This window comes from Microcaecilia unicolor, chromosome 2 (genome assembly GCF_901765095.1).
Source record: "Microcaecilia unicolor chromosome 2, aMicUni1.1, whole genome shotgun sequence".
In the NCBI taxonomy this organism is placed as follows: Eukaryota; Metazoa; Chordata; class Amphibia; order Gymnophiona; family Siphonopidae; genus Microcaecilia; species Microcaecilia unicolor.
The window spans coordinates 55,292,704-55,312,446 of record NC_044032.1 but is presented as its reverse complement, the minus strand read 5'-3'; the positions used below and the strand labels follow the sequence as shown (position 1 = coordinate 55,312,446).

At 41.4% G+C, this 19,743-nt stretch overlaps 1 protein-coding gene across 1 annotated transcript in view; it reads right to left on the bottom strand.

Moving 5' to 3' along the window:
- Positions 1-19,743, bottom strand: part of DCC (DCC netrin 1 receptor) — a 1,295,383-nt gene that overhangs the window by 728,737 nt on the left and 546,903 nt on the right. The window contains exon 6 of the mRNA XM_030191909.1: positions 398-552. Within this exon, the coding sequence (XP_030047769.1) occupies positions 398-552 (155 nt within the window). The remainder of the gene's footprint in view (positions 1-397; positions 553-19,743) is intronic.

Here is a 19,743-nt window from a genome sequence, read left to right as displayed (position 1 = left end):
AGTCACCATGATGGGAGTACTGAGCACCAATTTTATAATGGTGCACAGAAGCCATTATAGAATACTGGCTTAAGGTCAAAGGTGTGCTCACAATGTTAGGTGCACTTACACCAGGTGAATGGCAGACGTAAGTGCGCCTAACTGCGACAGATCATGTGCATAACTTACAGTATTCTGTGGAATACCTGCCCACATCCCACCCATAAACCAACCCATATGTACGCCTCTTGCAGTTACGCGTTAATGCACGTACATACAATTTTATAGAATCATGATAAAGTATACATGCATAATTATAGAACTGCCCTTCACATGAATAATAAAACGAAGCATAACAAGGAAATTTCAAGATAATAAGCTTGTAGCAGTAAAAATATAAAAAATGCTGGATAATTACCACTATCTGAAAGTAGTCACTAGGAATGACGACCTCTCCGTTCTTGGTCCACTTCACTGTTGGCGCAGGCTTCCCAGAGACAGCACATTCAAACTCAATATCCATGCTCTCACAGGCATAAAGGTTGGAAGGGTGATTCAAATACTTGGGAGGAACTGAAAAGACAGAATAGAATGCAAGTGAAATATATATTTAAAGAACATGCTAGGATTTTACAAATATTAGAGAGCACTGCATTTAGCAAATCACATTAAAAATGAAAATATGAATTAGGTGCATTAGGGTAATTTAATAAAGATGTTTCCATGTGTAAAATCTTTTTTGCATGTGGATAAGGTGATTTTATAAAATCATGTGTTGGTATAGATATGTGTATTGAAAAGATGGTGCACATTTTTATGAACACCTTGTGTAGACATTTTTGGGAAAACACATGAGTAGATGCACAGAGTATATACACACACACACAGACACACACACTTATTTGCACCTGTCTCTGCCAATCTATCTTCTTTATAAATCAAAGTTAAATTAGGCATTTTTTTTAACGTCTCACATAGCCCCATAATGTAACACCAGGTCCATTATATAAACATGAAATTCACACATATAAGATTCATTTTTTTTCTTTCTTCCTTTCCACTGCATTACCTACCTTTCCACCTCTCCTATCCTTCATAATTGATCATGTAAACCGCTTTGCAATGTTAATGATCTGAGCATGTTAAAGTTTTAATATGTATTAAAAAAATGAAAATTAACATGTGAAACCAATATCAAGAAAATAAATGACCCAATATTCAAGATAAGTTATACATTTGTTAGCAGATGGTAACTTCATAGCATACTTATCCAGATAATTTCAGCCCTTATCTAGGTAAAACTGAGCCACTGAACTAAAGGGCCAGATTTTATGTGGATAATAAACAGCTGGTTTGGGAAGCATAACATCCCCTCAGGAGCTTACCTGGGTTCACATGAAGAAGATGGTAGGAACAATCTTTTATAAACTAATAGTTAGAGGTGCATAATCGAACGTCGCAGGCGATCTATTTTGGCAACGGCGCAACAGCTGGCCAGAACCGTATTTTCGAAAAAGATGGCCGGCCATCTTTTTTTTTTTGATAATACAGTTTAGCCTGGCCAAATGCCAGAGTTTGCCGGGTTTGAGCTCACCGATTTTGTTTTTCAGCGATAATGGAAAAAACTGATGGCCATCTCAAACCGGGCGAAATCCAAGGCATTTGGTCATAGGAGGAGCCAGCATTTGTTGTGCACTGGTCCCCCTCACATGCCAGGACACCAACCGGGCACCCTAGGGGGCACTTCTAAAAATGTTTAAAAAAAATACACAAATAGCTCCCAGGTGCATAGCTCTCTTCCCTTGGGTGCTGAGCCCCCCAAATCCACTCCCCACAACTATACATCATTACCATAGCCCTTTTGGGGGGCATCTACATGTGGGTACAGTGGGTTTGGGGGGGGGTTGGAGGGCTCAACACTTAGCACCACAAGTGTAACAGGTAGGTGGGGGGACGGACCTGGGTCTGCCTGCCTGAAGTGCACTGCACCCATTAAAACCTGCTCCAGGGACTTGCATACTGCTATCAGGGAGCTGGGTATGACATCTGAGGCTGACATACAGGCTGGTAAAAAAAGGTTTTTATTTGTATTGTTTTAGTGTGGGAGGGGGTTGGTGACCACTAGGGGACTACGGGGAGGTCATCCCCCATTCCCTCCGGTGGTCATTTGGTCAGTTGGGGCACCTTTTTTTTAGGTTTGGTCGTGAAAATAAAAGGACCAAGTAAACCCGGTGAAATACTGATGAACACCACTTTTTTCCATTATCCGCGAAAGCCGGCCATCTGGTAGCCACGCCCATGCCCGCCCATGTCCCGCTTTCGCTACGCCGCCAACACGCCCCCTTGAACTTTTGCCAGAGTGGCGACAGAAAAGCAGCAATGGTGTCAAAAAAGCCGCTTTCGATTATACCGATTTCGCCACTTTTGAGAGATCACCGGCCATCTCCCGATTTATGTCGGAAGATCGCCAGCGATCACTTTCAAAAATAAGCGTGTTAGACATCTAAGAGCTTATTTATAGGTGGTAGTGCAAAGTACTATAACACCCCACTTCGATTATTGTAGGTTTGTTTGCAGAATTACTAACAAAATCTCTTAGGGCTCTATAGTTAGCAAAGAATATGTGACTGCCAGGCTTTTGTGTGGTCTATCAAAATATGACCATAATTCGTTGGCATTAATAGGACTTCACTGATTGCCTATGGAATATAGAATATAATATTTGTTGTTGGATTTAATGCCTTTTGTGATCACTGTCCCACTGTCCTAAGCAGTAGGGAAGGGACGTAGGACAACTAATCCAAATAGGACTCCAGAGGCAGATAAATAAAAAATATATTTATTGCCAAAGACCAGATATAATAGACTTGACATGATTCTGTGTTTCGGCAGTAATATGCCTGCTGTTTGCATTCCTTTGAATTGACCTTAGCACTCATGGATTCATGCCACATCTTTTTTGTGGAAAGACATTTACTGTTTATACAGAAACTCTGACTCCTAAAGCAGACATATTACTGCTGAAACATGAACCGTGTCGAGTCTATTATACCTGGTCTTAGGAAATAAATATTAGGCTCAATTCTATAAACTGTGCGGCTTAGAGAATAGCATTTTTTTGTGCCATATATAGAATCTAGCCCTTAAGCTTTCTTCCCTTTCTCTTTGGAAACTACAACAAACCTATGCAAATTTGTCTCTCTTAAAATCTTTCACATCTCTCTGGTCTCAGATCTACCCTTAAGGACAGACTTCAAAGAACTTTCCTCTCCCCCCAAACAGAAAAATCACAGGTTCTGATGATCAATTCCCCGCATTGTTACGAAACAGCGCTGCAAAAATAGTACTGGAACAGCATGGAAAATTAACTCCTCAATGATCAATGCTAATAACATGCAAATTTAGGTATGTTATTAGTGTCGATCATCCAGAGAAAGTGTGGGAGGATTGTGCTCGGGCACGTGCTTAGGTACAATCCTCCCAAACTTGTTTGACAGGTCCAGGATGTCAAAAAAAAAAACAAAACAGAAGCCCAGATGTCAAATACTCGGACTCCCCAAAAGGCAAAACTCTGGTGGCCTAGTGCCTCCCAAGCCCTCATACCACCATCCCAACAGAAGAAAGGGCTGGAAGTCCCCATACCTCTAGCCCCCACCTGATGGTATACTGCCCCCCACCTGGTTGTCTAGCAGCCCCAAATACCCCTCCCATATCTTTAGATGATGGAGGAGGCAGTAGCACTCCCTTCTCCTTTTAGTGCCACCTCTAAAATGGCAGGGGAGGGTGACAACATTTTGGAGGCAGTGCTGGATGGAGTGCTACTCCCTCTTCTGTCATCTACAAGTACAGAGGGGGAGTGTTCGGGGCCGCTAGACCTCTCTTCTGTCGGGGTGGTGGGGGTCAGATCTCAGAGGTTGGGTCTCTTGCAGGGGAGGAGTCAAGGGTCTCTTGCGGGAGGAGTCAGGGGAATCTTGCAGGAGTGGTTTAGGGGTCTTATGTTGGGGGATGGGGTCCTCGGCTAGCATGCAGATGAATGCTGGACAGGGATCCCCAATCTTCCCCAATGCTTTGTAGACCCTAATGCCAGCTCCGAGCTGGCATAGGGTTTACAGCAGTAGCAGTGCCCTTGTTTGGCATGCTGCCCACTGAACATTGGGGAGGAAGACAAATGTCCCTGTTTAGCATATATTTGCATGCTATTAGTATTCAGAGCCAGCAAGCACATTGTTACACATGCCCACTGGCTGTGATCCTGGAGTGCAGGCAAACGGAGGCGCTAGCAAGGCACAAATGGCTTCTAGTGTCCATGTTTGTTTTTGATTATCTGGACCTTACAGGTATATTCCCTCCTAAGAAAGCTTCTTCTTCTTCTTCTCCATAGCACTGCCTTCAAAATGTTGTCACCCTGCCCTGCCCTGCCATAGAGAAGGGAACATGATACATTTTTTGGCAGCCTGCTGTAATCACACACACGTCATCATCAAAAACTGACAGTACAAAAAATCTCACAGATCAAAATGCTAGTCTGACTAACATACAAATTGCACTCCATCAAAACCCAGCTTATAAATGGGTTTCAGAAGGGATGGAGGTGAGCCAGGAACTGAATCTAATGGTAACATTTATTTCTTTGTTTCTTTATTTATTTATTGATACATTATCTGAATTTATATATCCAATTCAATTCGGCTAACAATTAATAATAAATTGATACATTAAGATTTCTTAAGAGATACACAGAAGTGATGGCATGAAGAAAAAACAAGATTTCTAAACAAGGAAGATAATTAGCATTTCTAATTTAACAATTGCATTAAGCACCTTGATATAGGAACTTATAAAAGGAAGGCTTTCAGGAATTTCTGGAACAGCAAGTAGATACTGATGAGCTTAACTTCCCTTTCCTTCATCCATTAACCCCTTCATTCTATTACACATCATCTAAATGCAAGCACTTTTTATGCACTTAAATTTATAGACTACTGCCATCCACACAGGAAAGTGTATACTAGGGATGGGCATTTATTAGCTAGGATATAGGAAATGTCTACTACCTCAAATTGGAATTAGAAAGGAAAGACTAACCCTGCTCCAGGAAAGTCTAGGGGTACTCCTAAGGTGTCAACATTTGGTGGGGGGAGCAATTGCAGGATGACAGTAAAGTGTTTTTTTATCTCTCCCCTTTCTTCCCTTTTCCCTGTCACTATAGCTTTTGCCCTGCCTTTCCTGGCTACTCCAAATGTACTCAGTGCCAGCATGGGACCATTCAGTAGAGGTTCTTGTTCAAGCACTTCTGAATCCCATGCTCCCTCCAACAGTAAATAAATTGGGGTAGAATGGGGCACAGCAGCACTTGAGAATGGACCTCTACTGAAGAATCTCATGCTGGTGCTAAGTACTTTTGGAGGAACCAGAAAAAGGTTGAGTGATAGCAGTGATGGTGTCAGTGGAAAGAGAAGATAAGGAGAAGACACTGGACATGGGGGAGAAGTAAAGAAGAGGAGATAATAAACTGTATTAGGTGGGGTAGGGATGGGAAGGGGAGATACTGGACCTGAGGGAGGTAGAAAGAGGAAGAGGAGATTATAGACCCAGCAGGGGTGGGCAAAGGGGGAAGGGGAGATGCTAGCCATCTATATGGGAGAGAGAGTGAGAGAGAGAGAGAGAGAAAGAATGAGAGATACTGGATGGGGAAGGAGAGAAAGGGGAGATACTGGAACTGAAAGGGGTACAAAGATAAAGGGGAGATGCTGGACCCAGTGGGTAGGGAGAGGAAGGGGAGATGCTGAACCCAGAAGGAGTGGGTAGGGAGGGAAAGGGAGATGCTGGTTAATTGCATGGGGTGGAGAGGTAAAAGAAGATTACCGACTACCTGGGAAAGTAGAAAGAGGGAAGGAGAGATGCTGGTTGGAGGGGAAATGGTGAGGGAAGGGGAGATGCTAGACATCTGAGGGGAAAAGGGGATGCTGAACTACAGTGAGTAGAGCCATGAGCTGTCCATAGGTCTGGAGGTGGGGCACATAGCTGAGGTTTGCTTAGGGCATTAGATACATTTAGGTTGGCCCTAAAGACAGAATATATTAGCAGCTTCTTAATTAGCTCCTTTTGTACTTGACGATTTAGAAGTGTAAGTGCTGGCAAATGTATGCATACGTTGTGAAATTGTCAGATAATGGGCCAGATTCTATATAAGGCACGACGAGTAGTGCATGTTAAATTGTGCGTGCTGCCAATTTATGTGCACTACTCAATCAAGTAATGAGCCAATTAGTCATAATTGGCTGGTAACAACCAATTATCATCACTAATTGGCAATACTTGGAACTTTCATGTACTTCTTTTTAGGTGTATTCTAAAAAGAGGCATAGACATAGCTGAAAAGAGGGTGCAGCTATGGAAGGAGTGTAGGCATGTCAGGGGCATCAATCAAATGTGCACGCATTGTTATAGAATTTAGGGGAACATGTGTACATTTATGTGTGGTCATTTGCACCAGGTTTTTAGTGGCTGCGCCTAACTGTACCTGCATTCCCCCAGCCTATGCATTATTCTATACTTCGATGTGGTTTGTAGAATATGGACACGTGCGCTGTTCGAACACATCTACATTTTAGATGCTATACACATAATCCGACCAATGAGTACATAGCAACATTTATAAGCGGAAAGCCCCCTGTGCTGCTATTCTTTTTTGACATGTCCTTATATTATTTTACTTAGGGCTCTGAGTTTGGCAGAACATTTAGTAAAATACTAGGGAACTGAAAAAAGAAAATCTGCTTCTCTACACACTCATACTGTTCCAGTTACAGTGGCTTGGAAGACTACGATTACCCTTGTAGTAGCAAAAAATCTGCATTGAGTTATGGTGCTGAGTATTCGGGATATGCATTCGTTTGCCTTAAAATGTTATTGCAGGCAAAATTAATTGAATGCATGCTACTGTATGAATTAACATATGCACAAGAAATCAGAGCATGTTAAAAAGTTATGAAAACAAATGTGTGAATCTAACGAAAAATAAAACACCCACAAATTGGGGGAGGAAAAAAGTCAAACAGAAAATGACCTAAAAATGTGGAGGTGGTGGAGATGAAGACTGTATCTGAAGTAAAGAAAGCGAGGGCAAGTACATAGGATCTCTAAGGGAGAGGAATGGATAGGAGATAGAATGGGTGGGCAGATTAGATGGGCCATGTGGTCTTTATCTGCCTTCATTTTTTAATGTTTAGATTATATACATTCCTATTGAGTACATTGCAGTTTATTCTGCCTCAGTGGTTGGCTGGCTACAGTAAAAGTACAGACTTCGGTCAGTCAGAGAAATTATATCTGTGCTGCAGGATTACAGTGTGTATCCAGTAAGGGTCAGAATCTGCAGAGATTTAGATTTTTTTTTTCTGTGCCTCAGTGGCACTATGATACAATGACAATGTATGCTTTTGTTTGACTATTGCACTATCCCAGTAACTCATCATGCTCTGGGAGAAAGGTCAGTGGTCTTACTGGTCTACTCTGCTGTCTGTGTGTGTCCATACTCCCTGGGGTTCTATATATCATGCTGAGATTTCTGTGTGGAAATCGAAGCATATTCCATAACAATGCGCATAACTTAATTAGTTAACAAGCTAATCAGTGCTGATAATCGGATGTTAACCAATTATCAGCACTAATTGGCATTAATAAGAATTTATGTGCACTACTTGCTAAACATATTCTGTAACGTGGTGCATGTAAATATAAGTTGCATAGTTGAAAAGTGGGTGTGGTTATGGGCGTGGAATACGCGGGTCATGGGTGTTTCTAAAATCTATGTATATTGTTATAGAATACACCCACTCCATGCCTAATTTAGGCATCAGGATTTTACCAGGTTTTATTTGGCGTAATTGACCGTGACTAAATTTAGTTATGTGGATTGGTGCTTGGCGTATTCTATATTAAAGGATACGTTATAGAATACACCTAAGTGAATTTTATTTTGGTGCTGAATTTTTAGGTGTGATTATATAGAACCTAGTCTACATAAGTACATAAGTATTGCCATACTGGGACAGACTAAAGGCCCATCAAGCCCAGCATCCTGTTTCCAACAGTGGCCAAACCAGATCCAGGTGACAAATACCTGGCAAGATCCCAATAAAGTATAAAATCATATCCCAGAAATAGTGGATTTTCCCAAGTCCAATTTAATAATGGTCTATGGACTTTTCCTTTAGGAAGCCATCTACTGCTACTACTACTACTACTACTTAGCATTTCTATAGCGCTGCCAGGGTTACGCAGCGCTGTACAAGTTTAACATGGGGAAGGATAGTCCCTGCTCAAGAGAGCTTACAATCTAAAGGTTACAAACTATGTAGTCAGTGTAGGTAACTTACAACTTTTTAAAACTCTGCTAAGCTAACCACCTTTACCACATTCTCTGGCAATGAATTCCAGTCTTTAACTACACGTTCAGTGAAGAAATATTTTCTCTGATTCGTTTTAAATTTACTACTTTGTAGCTTCATCGCATGCTTTCTAGTCCTAGTATTTTTGGAAAGCGTAAACAGACGCTTCACGTCTACCCTTTCCACTCCACTCATTATTTTATAGACCTCTATCATATCTCCCCCCCTATGTGGAAGAACACGTGTACCAAGAGAAGCCCCATGCCACCAGCACAAGGCAGATATGACAGTGGGAAATATACGAGAGGAAGTGAGCCGCAGAAAATGCATCAGTGAGCAGCGTGTGTGTCAGGCTGCAGCTGCTTGGAAAAGACAGCTCACTGCTTGTGAGTCTTATTCTCTGTGCTACACTGTTTTATGTTAAGCCCCTGATGCAGCCCATGAGAGGATGAAACATGGCCGCGTTGGGCGCTAGAAGGAAAGTTATATGCTAATTTTGTTCATCTGTGCTGAATAAATTTTGTTTTATTTTACCACGCGGGTCTGCTTTTCTTTTGTGTTGTTCTGGGATCTTTAAAAGTATTTCCATGTAATTTCACTGAGTGTTACCTGGTCTTTGTACTTTTTGAAAGAGTGAAAAGTGTATTCACTTTTACCCATTTTACACCACTCAGTATTTTATAGATCTCATAATTTTGAGAGTTATGCTCATAAATGTTTGAAAATGTACTATGGCTGAGTACATAATCTTTTACTCAAACTGTCACTAAACTCCTAGATTGAGGAGCATAAAAAGTGGGTGGCACAGGGGCAGATTTTGGGCAGGGAAAAAACTATGAGCTTAGCACTGATTTTCTGCACTAGGCTCCAAAATTAGTTATGCAAAACTAGAGAAATGAATGGCAGGCTTAAGTATAAATTTTAGCTCCTAAATTACCATGAACTGTCAGCTGAAAACATGGAAGAACATTTTCAATATGACCTCCAAATCCAATTGTAGACATTTTGGTGAAAATATCTAAACTTTTCATCCTGAACATAGAAATTTTCAAAACACAAAAACGTTATTTTTTTTGTTTCAGAAATCTCTAATGTCCAGACATTTTAGTGCTCAGTACGTATTTCTTTAGGTACAATTTTTTTAAAAAGTCTTAGAGAAAAACGCATAAAAAGAAGCCATAGGGTGGTTGCATGGCACCATTCCTAGTACAGAGGCCACACAAACATCCCAGTAGAGCAGAAGGGCAACTTACTGGGCAGTGTAGTGGATATCACATAAAGGGACCAAGGTTCAAATCCCACCTTAACACCCTTATTTTGTAATGTGAGTCCTCTAGGAACATCTAAAAACCTACTAGGTACAGTTAGTGTTTTCTAGGTTTTGGAAGGCTCACAATTTCCACCACAAATGTAGTAATTTGAGTGCAATATTGACCTGGGTCAATTTCTCTATAGTCCACTGCACTGACTACTAGCCTACTCCTGGAACAAGTTCTTGCTGCTCTAATAGGAACGGCAGCTTTGTAAAAGGGACTCTCAGCTTTTTAGAATTTTGGGCCCATGGAATTTAATGTGGACACGTGCAAAGTGATGTACATTGAGAAGAATACGTTTCACATTAGGAGTTGCCACCGAGGAAAAGGATTATGGTATCATCATGAATAATACTTTAAAATCTTCTGCTTAGTGTGTGGCTACAGCCAAAAAAGTAAACAGAATGTTAGGAAATATTAGGGAAGGAATAGAGAATAAAACAAAGAATGTTACAATGCCTCTATATTGCTCCATGGTGAGTATCACTTTGAGTATTGTGTGCAATTCTGGTCACCACATCTCAAAAATTATATAGAAGACCTGGAAATGTTACAGAGAAGGGCAAGCATTAGAATTAAGGGGGTGGAATGCCTCTCAAAAGAGGAAAGGCTAAAGAGGTTAGGACACTTCAGCTTGGAGGGTCGCTTTACTCGTATTACCCCTCTCCTCCAGTCGCTTCACTGGCTCCCTATCCGTTTTCGCATCCAGTTCAAACTTCTTCTACTAACCTATAAATGTACTCACTCTGCTGCTTCCCAGTATCTCGCCACACTCGTCCTTCCCTACACCCCTTCCCGTGCACTCCGCTCCATGGATAAATCCTTCTTATCTGTTCCCTTCTCCACTACTGCCAACTCCAGACTTTGTGCCTTCTGTCTCGCTGCACCCTACGCCTGAAATAAACTTCCTGAGCCCCTACGTCTTGCCCCATCCTTGGCCACCTTTAAATCTAGACTGAAAGCCCACCTCTTTAACATTGCTTTTGACTCGTAACCACTTGTAACCACTCGCCTCCACCTACCCTCCCTTCCTCCTTCCTGTACACATTAATTGATTTGATTTGCTTACTTTATTTTTTGTCTATTAGATTGTAAGCTCTTTGAGCAGGAACTGTCTTTCTTCTATGTTTGTGCAGCGCTGCGTAGCCTTGTAGCGCTATAGAAATGCTAAATAGTAGTAGTAGTAGTAGTTCTATAAAACCCTGAAGAGTGGAAAGGATAAATATGAATTGATTGTTTACTATTTCAAAAAGTACAAATGCTAGGGGACACATAATGTTATATAGTAGCACATTTTAAAACAAATAGGAGAATATTTTTTTCACTCAACATAAAGGAGACCTTTTATAAAGCGGTGTTAGGGCTACCACGTGGTTAGCGAGCGACAAAACAGTATTAGTGCCGGGCTCACTCAGGTGCCCGGCAGTAGTTTTGTTTTTGATGTGCACCATTTCCCACACCAGAAAATAATTTTGTATTTTCAAGTGGTACACTGCCCAATTACAGCCGGATTGACGCATGAGTGCGTAACACCTTCTAAATAGGAGGTGGTAAGGGATCAGGCAGTAAATGGCCATGCGCCAATTTTTATATCAGTGCATGGCCATTGGCAACCTCCATTTTAAAAATAGCTTTTTTAAACGTGGTCCTGGCACAGGGCAATTCCATGTGCCCCACTATGCAGGCCATTTTTTTACCACAGCTTTGGTAAAAGGGCCCCATAGTTAAGCTCTGGAACTCATTGTTGAAGCAAGTGGTAAAAGCAGTTATTGTAGTTGGGTTTAAAAAGGGTCTGTAGAAATTTCTGGAGGAAAAATCTATAAAGCGTTATAAAGTTAGACATGGGAAAAATATTGCTTATCTCTGGGGTTATGTAACATGGAATTCTGCTACTTTTTGGGACTATTATTATTATTATTATTTATTACATTTGTATCCCGCGCTTTCCCACTCAAAGCAGGCTCAATGCGGCTTACATAGTAATGGGAAGAACAATATAACAATATAATATAACAAATATAACAGTAATAAAAGAGATAAGTAGGTAAAGATAGGTGATGTGGAATGGAGGAAGGTGGGAGATTTAGTCTGGAGTAATGTCGTTGTCTTCTGGGTATGTGTTGGGTAGATGGGTTCATAAGATTAGTCTGGGTCTTTTGGATAAGCTTGTTTAAATAGGTGGGTCTTTAGTGCTTTCTGGAAGGGTAGATAGTCACAGACTGAGCGGATAGGTCTGGGGAGGGTATTCCAGAGTTGGATGCTCAGGTAGGAGAAGTTGGATCCAAAATAAGTTTTGTACTTGAGTCCTTTGCAATTGGGATAATACAGGTAGAGGTAATTTCGCGAGGATTCAGACATGTTTCTGGTTGGAAGGTCAATCAGGTTATGACCTAGGCTGGCCACTGTTGGAAACAGTTTGTCAACTCATACGTTCTTATGAATTAAATTGAATTAATAAAGGGGCCCTTTTATTAAGCTGCGGTAACCACTAACACGTGCTTACTGCAAGTTTAAAAGCATTATTGTGGGGCGTGCTTAGATGTTTCATGGTAGTTTTGAGATTGGCGCGCGCTTACCATGCGCTAAGAAACACAATTAATGTTTTAGTGCTGGGAGCATATCTGTGGGAGTAGAAAGCAGGTTTGTTCTGTGCTAATCGGTTAGTGCAGCCACATCATCATGCGCTAACCGATTAGCGCATGTTTAGTGCATGAGCCTTTACCACCTAGAAAATAGGTGTCAGTAAGCGTTCACATGCTAGTAAAGGGGAAATTAGCATGTGGCCATTAATGGTAATAATGGAAGATGGGGCCATTTTACTGCCATGCTAAAAGTGGCCTCAATGCACAGGATGGACCCATGCAAGGGATAGTACTGGCCACTTCAGTGCAGCTTAGTATAATGGACCCATTTATATGTTGACTTTAGTAAATTGATGGTTTTAACTAGAAATTCTAGACCTTTTGAAACTCTCTATGCCACAATGAAGTCAGTCTTGTCACTTTTCATTATATTTGGTCAATTACATTTAATATTTAAGGGTTTTGAATAAAGTACTTCATAAAATAAATCTCGAAATAACTTTAGTGAACTGTGGTCCAGAACCTCTGTAACCTTTCTGTTATTCATCCTAACATTGTAATATGAAGCCAGTGAAGTAGATATGAAAAAGTGAATAATTTAATGCTTTGAATATAATTGTCAAACAGGAACTTAATACTATTTGATCTTTTTTATTATTTTTCATATTTGTAGGTGTTCTGCCACTAAAGCACTCTAGGCAATGAGCCAAAGATTTAGCGCAAACAAGCAAGTAATCCACCATAAAGACAATTTTACTGTCTGGCTTTAAAAGATTAAACTTTATGAGCTTCATTTCCAAAAATGTTTTTTAACTTTCCTTTGACTATTCCAAAGTGCTATTGAAAATTGAGCTCTAAGGATTTACTTAAAGGTACCAACCCAACTGTTAAGTGTTCTTCGAGGGATTCTACTCGCATGATCTCCCTGCGTATGATGAATTGTATCATATACTATCACAGATTATGGATTTCAAATGCAGCGGGTCATTGGACATGGAAAAAGGTCTCATTTTTCTTTAACATGTTAGAGACTAGGAAAATCCACATCTAAGCTTTTTAGATTATGCTGAAAAGGTAGAGATTTCTGACCTATACTTGCCTCCAGCTGCTCATTTCCCACAGTCAGAGCAGATTTTTTATTGTGTTCAGTTTTGGAGGCCTTATCTTGCTAAAGATGTAAAAAGACTTGAAGAGGTTCAAAGAAAAGAAATGAAAATGGTATGGGGTTTGCTGAGCAAGACGTACCAAGAGAGACTTGATGACCTGAACATGCATACTCTGGAGGAAAAGAGAAACAGGGGTGATATGATAGAGATGTTCAAATATTTGAAATATATTAATCTGCAAACAAACCTTTTTCCAGAGACGGGATGGTGGTAGAACTAGAGGACATGAATTGAGGTTAAAGGAGGCCCAACTCAGGAATAATGTCAAGAAGTATTTTTTTCACTGAGAGTGAGGTAGATTCCTGGAATGCCCTCCCCTGAGAGGTGGTGGTGGAGATGAAAATGGTAGCAGAATGCAAAAATGTGTTGAATAAATTCGTAAGAATCTTGTTTAGAAGGAATGGATCTAAAATACCTTAGTGGTGATTAGATGGCAACACCAGTAATTGGGAAGCAAAGCCAGTGCTGGGTAGACTTCTACAGTCTGTGCCATGATCATGACTGAATAGATTTGGATGGATTGGAGTGGAACTTTTCAGGGGCTTTGATGACAACTTCTGAAGTTTTAGAACAAGGACCATGCGAAACAAACTACTATGGTCTATGCCCTGAAAATGGCAAGGACAAATCAAGATCAGGTATTCATATGAAGTATCACATCATACCTTATTGTAATGAGTTTATCTTGGGCAGACTGGATGGACCATACAGGTCTTTACCTCCCTTAATCTAGTATGTTACTATGTTTATTACTATGGGTTTCCTCAAGTAGAACATCCAGTTAAACATATTTTAAAGCTGGATAAAAAGGAAATCATTTGAAATAACTTCTTGCTGCTTCTTTAGCTATCAATACATTTTTTTTGCTTTCCCCTACATTGCCTTCTGAAGATAGACTAACAAGGTTTGAGGTTCAATTCTACAAAGACAGACAAGCAGAGATAATTGCTTGTTGTTTAGCAGGTTAGGAAATAAAGAAATCATGTTTGACTTCTAGTATGAACCAGGAAGAAACCTGGGCAGACTACTATTACTACTTGACATTTCTAAAGCGCTACTAGGGTTACGCAGCGCTGTACATTTTAACATAGAAGGATAGTCCCTGCTCAAAGGAGCTTACAATCTAAAGGACAAATGTACAGTCAGTCAACTAGATTAAAATTGGGACCCAGAAATGCAAGACAAATAGACTACATTAGTTGATGATCCTTATTTGACATCATCCCATTTCTATTTAAGAAAACTATATTATGAGCTTGTTTTCATTCTAGTCTAGTCATTTGAAACAACTTCTTGCTGTTCATGTAGCTGTAATCATGAATTTTTGCTTTTCCTTACATTGTCTTCTGATCAGAGACCAGCAAGGTTCAAGGTGTATTTGATATACCACAAAATCTTTAAAAAAAATCTAAGGGGCTCTGTTACTAAGCCGCGTAAGTGTTTATGCATGCCAAATGTATGCCAAAATGGAGTTACTGCCCAGCTACTGTGTGGCTCTTGCGTAATTTTATTTTTGGTACACATTCAATACGTGCGTCCGAAAAATAATTTTTATTTTTGGATGTGCATATCGGACACGCCAAGTGGCATTTGATGCATGTAGGACATTTTCACCCAGTTACTATGTGAGTCTTTACTGCTAGGTCAATGGCTGGCGGTAAGGTCACAGGCCCAAAATGGACACACGACAATTTTGATTTTGCTGCACGTCCATTTTGGCAAAAATTTTAAAAAGTCCTTTGTTACAGGAGCGCTGAAAAATGGATCGGCGTGCGGCCAAAACCCATGCCTACGCTACTGTAAGCCATGTTTGAGCACACCTTAGTAAAAGGACCCCTTAGTCTATATGAAGGTTTTATTTAATTTATAATTGTTATAGTTTATTTCTATTTGCTATACTGCTTAACCTTAAATAAGACCAAAACAGTTTATAAATCAAATTTAGAATGGAAATTAACTCCAGGAAATCACAGAAAAGAACACACATACAGTACAACTACAATAAAATTATCCACCACTAAAATCTAAACCACAACAAGCTCAATTAGTCCCACTGGGGAAGAGGAAGTCCAAATGCTGGATTATTTTATAGAGTTACATGCCACGTCACAAGCAACATTATTCCAGCAGCTCAGGAGCATCAGGCTGGCTAGGATAAACTAACAGACTCAACAAGGCAGGACAGAGGTAACTGAACACAATGGACAACACAAGAACTGGATCCAGACGAGGCAAGGAAAAGAAGGCAAGGGCCAGAACTGGAACCCAGATAGGACAAGGCAAGACTCGGAACTGGATTAAAATTAGGACCCAGAAATGCAAGACAAGGTAAAATACAGAAGTAGATTAAAACTGGGTCCAGAAAAGGGCAAGACAAGGACAAGGCAAGGACTGGATACGGGCAGGACTAGACTGAAAGAGACAAGACAAAGCACAACTAGACAGGCAAGACAGGGTGGGAGCTAGGCAACAAGAATAACAGAAGCAATACACTAAACAAGGCAGGGGCAGGTTTCTCGAACAGGCTTGGTTGGAACAGGATTCAGGATTCTCAAATAGGATTCAGGATTCTTGAACAGGCTTGGCTGGAACAGGATTCAGGATTCTCAAACAGGATTCAGGATTCTCAAACAGGCTTGGCTGGAACAGGATTCATGATTCTCAAACAGGATTCAGGAACCTCGAACAAGCTTGGCTGGAACAGGATTCTGGAACAGGATTCTGGAATGGGCTTGGATTGGGTGGAACAGGATTCTGGAACTGGCTGGGCTTGGCTTGGCTAGAACAGGATTCTGGAACGGGCTAGGCTTGGCTTGGCTAGAATAGGATTCTGAACCGGCTGGATTTGGCTTGGCTAGAACAGGATTCTCAACGGGCTTGGCTTGGCTTGACTGGAACAGGATTCTGGAACTGGCTTGGCTTAGGAGGGAACTGGGACAGAACTAGCTCAAACAAAGAGCAGGAGCAGAACCTGACTCAAACATGTACAGGAACAGAACTTGGCAGAAACTGAGCTCAAGAGCCAGGAAGCAAACATAACAGGCAAAGGATTATGCAGACTAGGGGAAGACAAACAAACAAAGAAGCAAAGTGCTTACTAGCCCCCACAGCTGGAAAGGGAAAGGTCAGGCAGACTGAGAGACAGCAGACACAGGCAGTGGTGTAGCAAGGGCTGGGCGGTGGGGGCGGTCCACCCCGGGTGTCAACGGGTGGGGGGTGCATCCGTCCACCCCCCCCCCCGGCACAGCGCCTCCACCCGACACGGTCCCCATCTGTCTACGAGCTCCATCCATCTGCAGCACTGCTGTAAAAATCGCTTCGTCGGCCCTTCCCTCACTCACTGTGTCCCGCCCTTGAGGAAATAGGAAGTTACATCAGAGGGCGGGACACAGTGAGTGAGGGAAGGGCTGATGAAGCGATTTTTACAGCAGCGCTGCAGATGGATGGAGCTCTTAGACAGGTGGGGCCGGTGGGGGGGGGGGGATGGTCCACGCTGGTGGGGGGGTGTCGTGTTGGTCTGCACCCGGAGGGGGGGGGGGTGCAGCGGTGATCCACCCCGGGTGGCAGCCGCCCCCGCTACGCCACTGGACACAGGTACAAAGCAGTGAAGTAATCAGGGACGATGCTGGCTTCTATAGACTCAGAATTAACAGACAAGAACTACACACACAAAGGAAACAGAACAGGGAAAACAGGAACAGAGCTTGGCTAAACACAGAGTTTGGCTTAAACACAGAGCTTAACTATAGCAAGAGTCAAAAGCAGGGCTAGACTAAAAGCAGGAGCTAAGGGTAGAGTCAAACAGATACAGACACTAAGGGCAGGGTTTGGCTCTAGAGCCAGACTTTCAGGATCAAGGTACAAAAGCAAAAACACAGAAACAAAACAAAGCATTGAAACACAAAACTCAAAGAAACACAGAACAGACCTTCAGGAGCAAGATTCTTAGCAACAAAGCCAAGCAGAGAAATGATCTAAACAGGTAACACAAGATTAAGAGACCTCTTGCAAAGGCAACGTAGGAAAGCTCCCTGGGTCCTTATAAAGGAGTAGGCTGATGATGTCACAAGTAGGAAATGAAGCAGAAGCAGGGAGACAAAAGTGAGGCTTGGCTTACAGGAAGAACAACAATAGAAAAAAAGGCAGACTGGAGAAGTCACAGAGCTAGATACAGAGAAACAGTAGGTCTGAACATAAGGGCATGGCCACAACCGTGACACCCAACCAAAGACATTCCTCCTGCAAGGATTTCCTCCCACCAAACTCCCCAAGGCAGCAAACCCCTGGCAATGGCACCCTCTGGCACAGATGTCCCCCTACCAAAGCCCCTCTAGTAAGGATTTCCCCATGACAAAGACCCTCCCCACTCAAAGACCACCACCTTATAGTGTGCTGGTCCAGGTTGGGGGTCTCCTGGGGTCTGGAGAGTCTTCTGGGGTACAGAAGGTATCTTCAGCCAGGAGCAAAACCTAATCACTCCTGCAATGTCCAGAGCTGATCCAAAATGGCACCCCTAGTTGTAGTACTGTGCTTCTGCCGCTAAAGGTCAAATTCCATATAAGGAAATATTAAAGACCTAATGTTGCTTGATGAATTCCTCCTCTCCCTAAGTGTAGCTGTTGGCATGTTAGTGCGGCTAGGTTCCTTAAGGTATGTATATCAGCTGATGCCCCCTCTGATATTCTGCCCATGCTTTGCCCAATGACATGTCCCCTAGAACTTACATGCCAACTAGTTAAAGCACCTTTATATAATGGTGCATCAAGTATTTACATGCCTAGCTGCCAATTTTCTCAGAAATGAAATGCTTAAGTGGTGCATAACTATAGGTGCGAATTTAGAGAATTACCTCCAAAAAGAATAATTAAAAAAGTGGCAAACCAATTAAATTAGGGAGGGTAAAGAAAATAATCTAACAAACTCAGTGGACAATGCAATCAACAACTGCACAGTAGACCACTTGCAACAAGGGTGAATAAATACTATATATATAACCCTAAATAAAATGAAAATGAACAAGGCAAGAAACAATAGATGTCCTTACAGACCCTTGTTCATCAGGGCAACAGTGATAACATCATTCTGGCAAAACAGTGTTGCTAGTTTTAATCCTGACCATCAGTGGCCTGAGTACAGATGAGTCATATCATTCACTGCAAGTGCAAATAACTGACTGTAGGTTTCTACTTGAGGCAAATCATTTTAAAGTGTTTTCTCTTACTTTCCAGTAAACGTGAAAATTATATTTTTGAACACTCTCCTTCTTGGAAGATAATCTCTACAGGATTCTGTAGGAAGGCAAGAATAGTACTTAAAGATGGCAGGAGCAAAAACTGATCATACATGGGATATATTTTAATACTTCAAGAATTGTCTAGTTAGGTTTACTGCACCATGAGTGGAGGTGTTGATTTTGCATGGTGCAATGTTCCTTTGCTGATTGAGAAGATATTATGTAAGGGCTATTTTTTTTTCTTTCCTAGATGTAAAGCATGAGTGTCATTGCAGAAGCCTAATTTACAAAGGTACATATGTGCTTATGTTGCCTGTATAAAATAGTAGCCAAGTATAATGCATGTACAACCCCCTAATTAAAAAAAAGAATATACATTACACAAAAAATATTAATTACAGATCCTGCAGCAGACAGCAACAACCACCACACTATTTATAGACAAGAAGAGCTCCTTCCACTACTCTAGTTTCTCATTGGTGCAAAAGCCCCACAACTTAATTTATGTAAAAAAAAAAAACATTATTCACCCCCCCTTCCCCCCCACACACACACCTTTTTTAAATGTGACTTATCTGAATTTTTTTTTTTTGTAGCAAACTTCCACAAAGTTGAAAGAGGTCATGGAGGCCAATTTCGTTGAGGAACTATGAGGGCCAGAAATGATGCAGTCTAGTGGTCAGTGCAGTGAACTTCACATAAAGGGAACCAGGTACAAATCCCACCGTAACACTATTATTTTGTAATGTGAGTCCTCCATGAACACCTAATATCCTTCTAGGTACAGTTGGCATTTTGTAGGTTTTGGAAGGCTCACAGTTTCTACCAGAAATGTAGTACATGAGAGTGTGATATGGACCTAGATCTCTTTCTCTACAGCTTACTGTGTGATAAATGATAGGAAGTGCAGAGGAATTAAATAGGCTTCCTCTCATTTATCACACAGGAATTGCTATATGTGGCTTTGTAAAAGAAGCCCTTAGTCATGATTGACTAGGTCCAGATGAAAATGTCCCAATTCTTAGAACATAAGAACATAAGAGTAGCCATACTGGGGCAGACCAATAATCCATCTAG